The 14366-nt window shown below is 39.8% G+C and overlaps 1 protein-coding gene across 2 annotated transcripts in view; it reads right to left on the reverse strand.

Annotated features, from left to right (window-relative positions):
* Positions 1 to 14366, reverse strand: part of SCML2 (Scm polycomb group protein like 2) — a 115211-nt gene that overhangs the window by 93548 nt on the left and 7297 nt on the right. For both annotated transcript variants that reach the window (XM_055376682.2, XM_019018813.3), the window contains exon 2: positions 1238 to 1283. In XM_055376682.2, the coding sequence (XP_055232657.1) occupies positions 1238 to 1259 (22 nt within the window). In that variant the 5' untranslated portion in view covers positions 1260 to 1283. The remainder of the gene's footprint in view (positions 1 to 1237; positions 1284 to 14366) is intronic.

Raw genomic sequence — 14366 nt, forward strand, 5'->3', positions numbered from 1 at the left:
CACAAAAATTTTTTTAAAAAATTAGCCAGGTGTGGTGGCACACATCTGCAGCCTCACCTGCTTGGGAGGCCAAGGCAGGAGGATCACTTGAGCCCAGGAGTTTGGGGTTACAGTAAGCTATGATTACGCCACTGCACTCCAGTCTGAGTAATTTCATCTCTGTAAAAAAATATTTTTTAAAAAAAGGCCAGGCACGTTGGTTCACGCCTGTAATCCCAGCACTCTGAGAGGCCAAGGCGGGAAGATCACTTGAGGTCAGGAGTTCGAAAGCAGCCTGGCCAACATGGCAAAACCCTGTCTCTACTAAAAATACAAAAAATTAGCCAGGCGTGGTAGCTCACGTCTGTGGCCCCAGCCTCTCAGGAGGCTAAGGCAAGAGGATCACTTAAGCCCAGGAGGCAGAGATTGCAATGAGCCATGATCGTGCCACTGCCCTCCAGCCTGGGCAACAGAGCAAAACCCTGTCTCAAAAAAAATAAAAATAAAAATTTAAAAAAAGACAGAGAGAGATAACTAGATATTAGGAGTCTCCTGTGAGAAATACACAACACCACTTATGAAGTCACTTATCCTCTCCTCTCTCACCAAAAAGCCAAACTTGAATCTGTACAAAGAAAGTACAAATTTGTATTTACTAAATAGTTCTACAGAAAGGTTTTTCTAATAGAAAACAAAGTAAAACTGTAAAGCCATGCTTAGCTTCTAGAGAAGCTAAGAATCTAGTTAAGAGACTACATTAAACTGATACACTTAAAATTAGAGAACAGCATCTAGTACTCAGCATTCAGCCAGAGGAAAAGTCATGAGAGATACAGCGCTTGAAGGAGAAACAGGATGTAGGAAGGCCAATATGTAAAGAATGTATTATGGGAAGGAAGATACAACACAAAGCTGACTGCAAATGAGTGTGGCATATTCATGGAATAGTGAGCAGACTTCTCATAGAGCAAAACAGGATGAAACATTTTTTAATCACTCTTTGGATTCTAATCTTGGCTTTGTCACAAACTGTTGTATGACCTTAACCTCTCTAAGTTTCAGTTTTCTCATTTATATAACTAGCAAGGAAAGACAATGACCTTTAATATATTCAGTTCTAAAATTCAAATTCTAAGCACCTAGCATCTCCTATAAATTTATTTTTTAAAGGCTTTATTTCAAAAGTTCAGTATACCAGAAGATATTCATTCCAAATGAGTAACTAAAAACATTATTACCTTTAACAAGTAAATCTTACCTTCATTCACTGTTCGTCCCATGGTATCCCTATTTGGTGGTGTTTCCTACAAGGAGAAAAACCAATTAACGCCTCCTTTTAGCATATTAGATTTCTGAAGGATAAGAAGTCAGTTATAAGGCCAGATCAATTTAATCTGTTTCCCTTAAACAAAAATGATAAGATTTGTATATGCCTAGTTGCCTGGGAATGGAGGAAGAAGGAATTGAGGAGTGACTGCTAAGGGGCATGAATATGGGTATGAAGTTTCCTTTGTGGGATAATGAAAGTGTCCTAGAATTAGATAGTGGTGATGGTTATACGCCTTGTTGTGAAAATACTAAAAATCATTGAATTGTATACCTTAAAAGGGTGAGTTTTATGGTATGCAAATTTTGACTCAATTTTTAAAATTAATTGAGTAAAAAAGAACAGTTGGTAGGTTAGCAAAGTTAGGATTCAAACTGAGGCCTATTCCAGGAAGCCCACTTCTGCTACATCATGTTGCCAAGAGGTACAAGAATTATGACCGTGTTGGGAAAACCTGTAAGAAATGCAAGAGTCAAGTCTAACAAGAATTATTTGTTAGAAGCCTTGTGTATTTTGAGCTGTAATTCATTAATTCAAACTTTTCCTGCATGTCCTCAATATGCCAGACATTCTGCAGCAAAGATAAATAACAGGCTGTCCTTGGCCTCCAAGACCCCAGTCTAGTCAGAAATAAGCATATGAACAAAACACAATATAAGTGCTATAAAAAAAAATGTACATGGATAAACCTAATATGGCAAAAGGCTATCTATCCCGCCATTACTCCATGTGCCTGTAATAAGAACACGATGATGTGTATAACTGAAGGTAATCTGGCACTTAAAGTAAACCTATGAAGAATACATTCATAGGCTGGGTGCAGTGGCTCATGCCTGTAATCTTAGCACTTTGGGAGGCCAAGGCATGTGGATTTCTTGAGCCCAGCAGTTCAAGATCAGCCTGGGACACTCAGCATCAGAGACACTGATCAATTAAAGACTATAGCCCAGTGGCTAAAGAAACAGACAAGAAAGTAAAATATATACAGGGTGTTGAATCCACACAGATGATAAAGCACTGTAATCCAGGTAGTAAGTGAAGGTACTTACCGACTCTCATCAAAGAGCAAAAACCTGTGAATTACATTAAAATGAGTCTTATTAGGCTGGGTGCAGTGGCTCATGCCTGTAATCCCAGCACTTTGGGAAGCCGAGGTGGGTGGATCACTTGAGCCCAGGGGTTCGAGACCAGCCTGGGCAACATGGCGAAACTCTATCTCTACAAAAAATTTAAAAATTAGCCAGGTGTGGTGGTACATGCCTGTAGTCTCAGCTATTCAGGAGGCTGAGGTGGGAAAATCACCTGAGCCCGGGAAATCCAGGCTGCAGTAAGCTGTGATTGTGCCACTGTACTCCACCCTGGGAGTCAGAGTGAGACCCTGCCTCAAAAAAATAAATAAATAAATAGTCTTATTACTATACAAATGAATTCAGTCCAATAAACTGAGGGATGGGTCACACACAGAAGATATAACCAGGTTCCCATGTTCTCTCAAATATCTAACCCATAGCTGAATGCTTAACTCAGCTGGTAGCAATTGCTTCCATTGGCTGAATAAGTTATTTTTGTAATCCTGGAAGGAGTGAAAATACGTATACAGATGATCGAAAATACATACTTGAAGAAAACCTAAATAAATCACCATATTCACAAGTTGGAAGACTCAATATTCTTAAGATGTCAATTCTCCCCAAATTAATCTGCAGAACCAACAAACTGATCATCAAAATCCTCATAGGGTCTTCGGAGAAATATGCTGATTCTAAAATTTATGTTTTTGAAAATGGAGAAGATTAGAATAGCTAAAACAATCTTCAAAAAGAACAAAGATGGAGAATTTACATCATCTTATTTCAAGACATAGTATAAAGCAATGGTATTCAAAACTGTGTGACACTGGCATAGGATATACAAATTAGATCAATGGAAACAGGCTAGGCAGTCCGGAAATAGACCCACAAATATTTGGTCAATTGATTTTCAACTCAGGAAACAAGGTAATCCAATGGGAAAAAGAAAAGTATTTTTAAAAGAATGATCCCATTGGCTGGGCATGGTGGCTCATGCCTGTAATCCCAGCACTTTGGGAGGCCGAGGCAGATCATGAGGTCAAGAGATCGAGACCATCCTGGCCAACATGGTGAAACCCCGTCTCTACTAAAAATACAAAAATTAGCTAGGCATGGTGGCATGCACCTGTAGTCCCAGCTACTTGGGAGGCTGAGGCAGGAGGAGCACTTGAACCCGGGAGGCGGAGGTTGCAATGAGCCGAGATCATGCCACTGCACTCCAGCCTGGCGAAAGAGCAAGACTCGGTCTCAAAAAAAAAAAAAAAATGGCCAGGCACGGTAGCTCATGCCTGTAATCCCAGCACTTTGGGAGGCCGAGGTGGGGGGATCACGAGGTCAGGAGTTCAAGACCATCCTAGCTAAAACGGTGAAACCCCGTCTCTACTAAAAAATACAAAAAATCAGCCGGGCATGGTGGCGGGCGCCTGTAGTCCCAGCTACTCTGGAGGCTGAGGCAGGAGAATGATGTGAACCCGGGAGGCGGAGTTTGCAGTGAGCCAAGATCACGCCACTGCACTCCAGCCTGGGTGACAGAGAGACTCCGTCTCGAAAAAAAATAATAAATAAATAAAATAAAATAAGAAAAGAATGGTCCTGTTACTTAAAAGCAGACTTAGATTCGTTGTAAATGTATATCGCAAATTTTAGGGCAACCGCTAAAAAAAAGTGGAAAAAAAAAGAATAATATGCTTACAAAGGAGAGAAAACTGAATCATATTAAATGGTCAATTAAAACCACAAAGGGCAGAAAATGTAGAAAACAAAAATAAGAACAAAAAACAAGGGCAAACAGAAAACAGTAATAAATACAGTAGTTATTAATCCAACTATATCAAGAATTACTTTAGGCTGGGTGCCTGTAATCCCAGCACTTTGGGAGGCCAAGGCCGGTGGATCACCTGAGGTCAGGAGTCCGAGACCAGCCTGGCCAACATGGTGAAACCCCAGCTCTACTAAAAATACAAAACTTAGCCAGATGTGGTGATGTGCGCCTGTAGTCACAGCTACTTGGGAGGCTGAGACAGAAGAATCACTTGAACATGGGAGGTGGAGGTTGCAGTGAGCCAAGAACGCGCCACTCACTGCACTCCGGCCTGGGTGACAGAGCGAGACTCTGTCTCAAAAAAAAAAAAAAAACCAATTGTATGTTGGCTACAAAAAAAAAAAAAAAAAAAAACTTTAAATATAAAGACACATATAAACTACAAGTAAAGGGATGGAGAAAGTCCATGCTAATACTAATCAAAAAAAAGCAGGAATAGCTATACTAATTTCAGACAGAGCAGACTTGAGAGCAAGGAAAGTTATCAGGGATAAAGCTGGGCATTACATAATGATAAAGGGGTCAATACTCAAAAAAGATATGACAATCCTTTATGTGTATATGCCTAACAAGAGAGCATCAAAATATGTGAGGCAGAAACCAATAGAACTAAAAAAGAAATAGATAAATCCACTATTATAGTAGGAGACTTCAACAACCCTCTATCAGAAATGGACAGATCTAGCAGGCAGAAAATCGGCGAGGACATAGTTGAACTCAACATCATCAGTTGGCTATAACTGACATCTAGAGACTACTTCATCCAACAAGAGCAGAATACACATTCTTCTCAAGCTCACATGGAACATTCACCGAGACAGACCATATTCTGGGCCATAAAACACACCTTAACACACTTAAAAGAATAGAAACCATACAATGTTTCAGTTCTTAGACCACAATGGAATTAAACTAGAAATCAATAACAGAAAGCTGAAAAACTCCCAAATATTTGGAGATTAATCAACACACTTTGAAATAATGCATGGGTCAAAGAAGAAAGCTCAAGATAATTTTTTTAATTCAACTAAATGAAAATGAAAATACAGCTTATCAAAATTTGTCCATTGCAATGAAAGCAGTACTTAGAAGGAAATTTACAACATTGAATGCATATATTAGAAAAGATGAAAGGGCCAGGCACGGTGGCTCACGCCTGTAATCCCAGCACTTTGGGAGGCCAAGGCGGTAGGATCATTTGAGGCCAGGAACTCAAGACCAGCCTGGCCAACATGGTGAAACCCCATCTCTACTAAAAATACAAAAATTAGCCGGGCATGGTGGCACATGCCTGTAGTCCCAGGTACTCGGGAGGCTGACGCAGGAGAATTGCTCGAACCTGGGAGGCACAGGCTTAAGTGAGCCAAGATTGCGCCAGTGCACTCCAGCCTGGGCAACAAAGGGAGACTCTGTCTCAAAAAAAAAAAAAAGAAAAAAAAAACAATCCAGGCACAAACTGTATGATCTCATTTACATGTGCAATCTAAAATAGTTGAACTCACAGAAGTACAGAGTAGAATGATGATTACCAGAGGCTGGGGAGGAAGGGGCAAGGAATGGGGAGTTGGTCAAAGTGTAAAAAGTTTAGGTTAGACAGGAGGGGCTGGGTGTGGTGGCTCACATCTATAATTCCAGCACTTGGGAAGGCCAAGGCAGGAGGATCGCTTGAGCCCAGGGGTTGGAGCCCAGCCTGGGCAACATGGCAAAACCCCATCTCTACAAAAAAATACAAAAATTAGCTGGGTGTGGTGGCACATGCCTGTAGTCCCAGCTACTCGGGAGGCTGAGGTAGGAGAATCACCTGAGCCTGGGAAGTCGAGGCTGCAGTGAGTCATGATCGTGCCACTGCACTCCAGCCCAGGTGACAGTGTGTGGTGACCCTGTCTCATTAAAAAAAAAAAAAAAAAGAAAGAAAGAAAAGAAAATGAGGCAGTGTAGGAACACCCAGCATAGTATCTCAAACAAGTAGAAGCTCAAAGACTGTTCCTTATCCCACCCCATCTGTCCTAATGAAAACTTCCTGAAATTAGTGAGTTTTAGCATTAACATTTAACATTAATCATGTTGTAAAATGAAACTATGTTCCAACTTGGATTTCCAAGCATTACTTGGTTACTCTTCCAAAGTACAGACCAAAGAGTTGTTGCTTAACAAAACAGGAACTCTAAATTAAATCACTCTTATATTAAGCAGAAATAAATAAATGTATATATTTATAACAACCAGACATATCACTATCAAAGAAAGCAGCTGTCATCTACTAATCAGCATTATCGGAAAAGGTATACATTCTAGCTAAAGCCAAAGGAAACTTGACATCATCTCATGCTGTATGACTTTTAGGTAATTATTCATTAATATATTATTTCCTTTAAGGTAGGTGAGTATTGAAAATAGCTTTTGGGCCGGGCACCATGGTGCATGCCATAATCCCAGCACTTTAGGAGGTCAAAGTAGGAGGATCACTTGAGGCCAGAAATTTGGCACCAGCCTGGACAACACAGCAAGACACCATCACTACAGAAAAATAAAATAAAATAATTAGCCAGGCGTGGTGCAGCACACCTATAGTCCCAGCTACCTGGGAGGCTGAGGAGGGAGGATCACTTGAGCCCATGAGTTCAAGGCTGCAGTGAGTTATGATCACACCACCACTTCACTCCAGCCTAGGCAACAGAGTGAGACCCCGGCTCTAAAAATAAAAATTAAATTAAAAAGAAGAGAAGGTGGCTTTTGGCCCTTTATGAGCCAAAACATCCTTGTGGACTCCTAGAAACCAGAATTTTCTTTTTCTTTTTACACATTCATCATCATCGAAAATAAATAAATGAGAACACAGATAAGCAAAAAGAAGGGGGAAAGAATCACCTATAACTCCACCACCAAACAATACCTGTTGTTAACCATCTGGTGTACACCCTTCAAATTTTAAAAAATCATATATGTAAACCCATATACAACATATATTTGAACCACTTTTAAATATATACCACCAAATTCCATATATCGATAATCTTCAAATGAAATTCTCTCTATATAATAAATTCATAAAGCCAACATTTCTTAGCTAAAATGGAATGTACAGTGAATAATAAATGCCAGTTCATACCAAAGGCTGGACACAGTGGCTCACACCTGTAATCCCAGCACTCTGAGAGGCAAGGTGGGAGGATTGCTTGAGCTCAGGCGTTCCAGACCAGCCTGGGCAGCACAGTGAAACCCATCTCTACAAAAAAATACAAAACTTAGCAAGCCATGGTGGCACACACCTGCAGTCCCAGCTACTCAGGAAGTTGGGAGGATCGCTTGAGCCTGGGAGGCAGAGGTTGCAGGGTTGCAGTAAGCTGAGATCACACCACTGCACTCCAGCTTGCGCAAGAGTGAGACCCTGTCTCAAAAATTAATACATAAAATGTAAAAAGTTCATTCCTTAAGGAAAATCTCCGCTATTCTTAAGATTGACGCTCAGGACAGAAGTTACTGCTTATTTTGCAATCTAACATGTGATAAACAAGGCCGGATGTGGTGGCTCATGCCTGTAATCCCAGCACTTTGGGAGGCCATGGCGGGCAGATCACTTGGGGTCAGGAGTTCAAGACCAGTCTGGCCAACATGGTGAAACCCCATCTCTACTAGAAATACAAAAATTAGCCAGACGTGATGGCAGGCACCTGTAATCCCAGCTACTCAGGAGGCTGAGGCAGGAGAATTGCTTGAACCCAGGAGACAGAGGCTGCAGTGAGCCAAGATCATTCCACTGCACTCCAGCCTGGGTGACAGAGCAAGACTCTGTCTCAAAAAAAAAAAAAAAATTAAATAAATAAAATGTGATAAGCAATAAGGCAGATGAAAATCTATTTACTAGACTCTTAGCATAATTTTTAAGTTCATAACTATATTTATTAAATACTGCTTTTTGATAATGTTTGATCACCAAAACTTTTCATCATTTCCTATATAATTTTTGTATCTTATACTTTGTTGTTTTTAAAAAAGGATTAGCAGTCCCAATATAAAAATACACTTAGGGTAAAGTTTTATTTGTTTGTTCGAATTAATAAGAGCGAATACCTAGGCCTTGGGGCTGCCAGCAGGACTGCCATGGTGAGAGGCACTGGCAGGGAATGCGGAAGGGAGCACTGGTCCCCAGCCCCAGGCCAAGAGCCTTGGTTTGCCCACTAGGATTGTTTTAAGAAAATAGCAGAAAATGGCAGACAAACCAGACATAGGGGAAATCGCCAGCTTCAATAAGGCCAAGCTGAAGAAAACAGAGATGCAGGAGAACACCCTGCTGACCAAAGAGGCCATTGAGCAGGAGAAGCGGGTGAAATTTCCTAAGAGCCTGGAGGATTCCCTACCCCTGTCATCTTCGAGACCCCAGTAGTGATGTGGAGGAAGAATCACCACAAGATGGACACAAGCCACAAGCTGTGCCGTGAACCTGGGCACTCCGTGCTGATGCTACCAGCCTGAGGGTCCCTATGGGTCCAATCAGACTGCCAAATTCTCTGGTTTGCCCTGGGATATTATAGAAAATTATTTGCATGAATAATGAAAACACAGCTCATGGCAAAAAATAAAATAAAATAAAAATGTACTAGTTAGTTGGGAAAAATTTAGTAATTCCCTCTGGGCTTCCTAGTAGATAAAAGCAAAAAGGAAAACACTTGGGTTATATACACACAAATTCAGAAAAAAAAAAGACAAACATTTCCCTAGGACTGAATACTAGGAAGAATCTGCGAAGATTCTGATGTAAAAGAATATTGACTAATTTAATAGAAACTATCTTTGACTATAACTTGAGAAAAAATAAAACGTTCTATTGTCCCTCTTAAAATGCATTACACTGTAACTCACCTGTCTTTCAGTCACAAGGATGGAGATTATAGATGTAAAGGGAAGAGAAGATTACTATAATCTATTGGTAAATGCTGGATAGCATCAACGGATTCTTAGTTGAATCCTCAGAGTGTCTCAAATAGAAAAATATGGTGGCAATAGATGCAGACAGCACAGCTCTTTCTGGGAAAAATTAGAAGCCTGAAGTTCTTTTAGAAACACACTTCCACAGTGGTAGTCTGCAAGGAAAACTGCAAAAAAGCTTATCTTTGCTTTCAATATACTTTGAACCTGCTTCAGCATTATAAGAAAGGCTCAAAAAAGACCCTCAAGTAACTTGCCTTGATATATGGGAGAAAAATTTTTGGTTTTAAAAAAAGTTAAAAGCTTCAGGCTTTTGTTTTTGTTTTTGGCAACATAAAGAGTAGAAGTTGCTTCACTTAATGCATATTAGGAGCAATTCCACTGTGTGAAAAAACATTCAAATGTAAGTAAGCCTTAAAAAAAAAAAAAGGTTAGGTTAATAGTATTTCATAGTGTCTGACATTGAAATTTCACTTACCAAAAGACTACAGTTGGGCCGGGCGCAGTGGCTCACGCCTGTAATCCCAGCACTTTGGGAGACCAAGGTGGGCAGATCACCTGAGGTCAGGAGTTCAAGGCCAGCCTGGCCAACATGGTGAAACCCCATCTCTACCAAAAATACAAAACTTAGCCAGGCATGGTGGCGAGTGCCTGTAAGCCCAGCTACTCAGGAGGCTGAGGCAGGAGAATTGCTTGAACCCAGGAGATGGAGGTTGTAGTGAGCCGAGATCATGCCACTGCACTCCAGCCTGGGCAACAGAGCAAGACTCCATCTCAAAAAAAAAAAAAAAAGACTACAGTTATACTAAATCTAGCAGTTGCATCTAGAAGCTCTGAACAAGTATGGACAATCTGCAATCTTTTACACAACCATTTGTTTTGCAGATTGTATCTTGTTACAGAATTAAGAGCTGATAAAAGATCAACAAATGCTTTGAAAAGTCTTGTTTTAAACCATTTTCTCAACACAATTAAACAATGTAAACAGTGATTAATAGTGGAATTATTAAGCCTAAAACTCCCATTACTCTTATCTGATTCTGGAGAAAATTCTACAATCTGTTGAGAAAAACAGTTTTAAAGTACTATTTAACAAACTAATGGGTCTATAATTCTAAGATTATAGGGCCTTTCCATTATTTGTTTATTTTCTGGGGTTTTTTGTTTGGAGAGTTTTTTTCTTTTTCTTTTCTCTTATTTTTTATTTTTTTCCTTTGGTGTGCCCCACCTCCCTTTTTTTTTTATTTTGTTTTGTTTTTAAGATAAGGTAAGCTACACCTTGAGTCTCTAATTAAAGATCACTACCTGAAGAGTAGTGATCTTCAGTAAGGGTAACCATTTTGACAAGGACAGGAACTAAACAAATCTGACAGCAAGAAATATCCCAGGTTCCAGGTTCAGTTCAATTTCACTAGGGAAAAAAAAAAGAGAGAGAGAGAGAGAGAGAGATTTCCCAAGGCCTGTTTCAACTTTAGGCCATTGGTCAGATGTTATAAAATGAATACAACTGTAGAATTTCAACCTGAGAGAACATAAGAATCAATAAAATACAGCCAGGTGCAGTGGTTCACGCCTGTAATCCAGCATTTTGGGAGGCCAACGCAGGTGGATCACGAGGTCAGGAGATCAAGACCATCCTGGCCAACATGGCAAAATCCCGTCTCTACTAAAAAATACAAAAATTAGACAGGTGTGGTGGCGGGCGCCTGTAATCCCAGCTACTCGGGAGGTTGAGGCAAGGAGAACTGCTTGTACCTGGGAGGCGGAGGTTGCAGTGAGCAGAGATCATGCCACTGCAGTCCAGCCTGGGCGACAGAGCGAGACTCTGTCTCAAAAAAAAAAAAAAAAAGAAAAAGAAAAAGAAAAAGAAAAAGAAAAGGAAAAGAAAACCTGGGCCGGATTACAATCACACCTGTAATCCCAGCACTATGGGAGGCTGAGGCGAGAGGACTGCTTGAGCTCAGGAGTTCGAGACCAGCCTGAACAACACAGTGAAACCCTGCCTCTATTAAAAAAAAAAAAAAAGAAAGAAAGAAAGAAAGAAAAGAAAAGAAAAAATAATAAAATAAAATAAAAATACGAAACCAAACTCTCATTCCCTATGACTCGTGGGAAACTTAAAAAATAAAAATTTTTTTAAAAGACCAGTTGCAGTGGCTCATGCCCGTAATGCCGGCACTTTGGGAGGCCAAGGCAGGAGGATCGCTTGAGCCCAGCAGTTCAAGACCAGCCCAGGCAACATAGTGAGACCCTGTCTCTAAAAAAAATAATAATAAAATAATAAATACATAAATAACCAAATTCTTGCCATCCAAAATGAGCTCCTCTTCCTCTGCATTTTATTTTAAAAGCATTACAAACCCTCAATCTTTCTGAATTAGAAGTCATCTTTGACTCCCCTCCTCTTCTGTCTTATCAGTTACCAAGTTATTTTGATTCCTCAAGATCAGGAAGCTGGTAGTGAAAGAAAAATGATTCAAATCGAGGTTTGTCAAATGCCAAAAGACAAGGCTCCAATACACCGTATGTGCTTTGAAAGGGAGAAATAAGGAGTGATATGGTTTGGTGTCCCTACCCAAATCTCATCTTCAATTGTAGCTCTCATAATTCCCTCATGTTGTGGGAGGGAACCGGTGGGAGATAAATGAATCATGAGGGTGGTTTCTCCCACACTGTTCTCATGGTAGTGAGTAAGTCTCAGGAGATCTGATGGTTTTATAAAGAGAAACGCCTTTCACCTGGCTCTCATTCTCTCATCTGCTGCCCTGTAAGACATGCCTTTCACCATGATTGTGAGGCCTCCCCAGCTAGGTAGAACTGTAAGTCCATTAAACCTCTTTTTCTTATAAATTGCCCAGTTTCAGGTATGTCTTTATCGGCAGCGTGAAAACAGACTAATACAAGGAGATATTATAATATACCAGATACCCTAGACAAAATGGATCCATGAGGGCAGGAGAAAACAAAAGTTATGTTCCCAGAGATTCAATGATAATGGTGTTGGCAGTGGTGATACTACTACTCAGATCTGTTACTTACTGAGCTCTTGCTATTAATGAATGCCTGGTACCCTACCCTAAGGCTTTCATATATGTATTTTTTCTTATCTAAAGCTTATTACAAGCCTGCATAGTAGATACTGTTATTAATGTCCATTAATGTTCATTTGAAAGTTAAGGATATTGAGGCTCAAAGACCTGCCCAAGATCACCCAGCTAGATTTGAATCTAGGTTCATGAATGCTTAACCATTGTTCTAAAACTGCCTTTGCTGTGTTTAACTGTGTAAGCGCCTTTTCTCCCGTGCTAGACAATAAGCTCCTGGGGGCCTCTCAAAGTGCTGGAATTAGAGGTGTAAGCCACCACACATGGCCTAAAACAATTTTTTGATAAAATTTTTCTTTTATGCTTTGTTTTGAGACAGGGTCTCACTCTGTTGCCCAGGCTGGAGTTCAGTGGCATAATCAGGGCTCACTGCAGCCTGACCTCCCGGCTTAAGTGATTGTCCTGCCTCAGCACACCCCCCGCACACCCCCTATCCCCGACACACACACACACAAAGTAGCTGGGACTATAGGCATGTGCCAACAAGCTCAGCAACTAATTTTTTTTTTTATTTATTTTAGTAGAGACGATGGCTCACTAAGTTGCCCATACTGGTCTCAAACTCCTGAGCTCAAATGATCCTCCTGCCTCAGCCTCCCAAAGTGCCGGGATTACAGGCTCACATAAGCCACGGCGCTCGGCCAAGATTTTTCTTTTGGCCGTCACTGTTGTTCTCTGTTCTTTCCTGCAATATCAAATCAGCTGTCTTAATTTACACACGAGTCTAAGTCAATGGGCCAAGGAGAAAATTCTGTGAGATCTGAGACAATCCCCCACCTCCAATATCTCTCTCTTTCCCAGAAGTTGATTGGCCTTTTTTTTTTTTACTCTGAATTTTATCTCTTTCTAGGATGTTCATGGTCTCAAAAAGTCAGGCTCCGTATAAATGAGTTACCATTATAGAATTCAGTTTATAAATGCCAACTACATAACAGGTATAACTAAAATATGTGCTTTAAACCAATATTCACCAAAAAAAGAAACAACAAGCCAAGTCCCTATTCACTAAATACATAGCTTTCACATAAATCATTTTGAAATTGCAAGTGATTAACTTATAGGGTTTTTTTGGGGTAACTTAAATTAGAAATTTAAGAATAATTTCTTAAATTTAATAGAAGTAAATAATCTATTTAAAAAAATGTTTCATCATATCCCCTTGAGTTTATCAATAGTATAAGAAGTTTCAAGGATAAGAGAGATTCACAAATATGTTTGCTGGTGTTTTAAAGAAAATGTTGGAATAAGTGATGGAAGTTATTATACATACACAATTTACCAGAGATTAATTAAATAGCACAGGTAGAAAGGGTTCTTTTCCTTTTAAAATCTATCTTGTTATAAAGACACTACTTTTAGACTTGAACAAACAAAAACGCTGTCCTTTATTGTGAAGGGGAAGGTCTGAGTTAACTGCATAAAATAACACCTTTATGTTTTTAACTTGTAAATAGTTTATTATTTTGTTTCAAGAAGTACTTCACATTTATGCCTAAATGCAAAAAAAAAAAAAAAAAATACTGATTTAATTAAAATACACTGTAGTTATGTATTTTTTCTTTGACCAAGAGAAGCTCTCTCTTTCAAGTAAGATTTTGTTTCTGGTAACAGTGATTATCCTAATACAGGATAGAAAAAGTGTATATTCCATTGTATAACCATACATAATTTTGTGGAATTGAACATGAGTCATCACATTAAGATTCCACAAGTATCTATTCAATTCACTCAAGTAAATAATCAAATGTCACATTTTCTGACATAGTTATAAAAGTAATCAGAAAAACACTAAATTCTAATACTGTAATTACATTTAAAACTAAAATTCTATCTCTGAATTAAGACTAATCAATATTAAGAAAGAACAAGCCAGGTGCAGTGGCTCACGCCTGTAATCCCAGCACTTTGGGAGGCTGAGGCGGGTGAATCACCTGAGGTCAGGAGTTTGAGACCAGACTGGCCAACATGGTAAAACCCCGTCTCTACCAAAAATACAAAAATTAGCCGGGTGTGGTGGCGGGCACCTGTAGTCCCAGCTACCTGGCAGGCTGAGGCAGGAGAATCGCTTGAATCTGGGAGGGGGAGGTTGCAGTGAGCCAAGATTGTGCCATTGCACCCCAGCCTGAGTGACAAGAGTA

The sequence above is a fragment of the Gorilla gorilla genome, chromosome X (assembly GCF_029281585.2).
Source record: "Gorilla gorilla gorilla isolate KB3781 chromosome X, NHGRI_mGorGor1-v2.1_pri, whole genome shotgun sequence".
NCBI classification, from domain to species: Eukaryota; Metazoa; Chordata; class Mammalia; order Primates; family Hominidae; genus Gorilla; species Gorilla gorilla.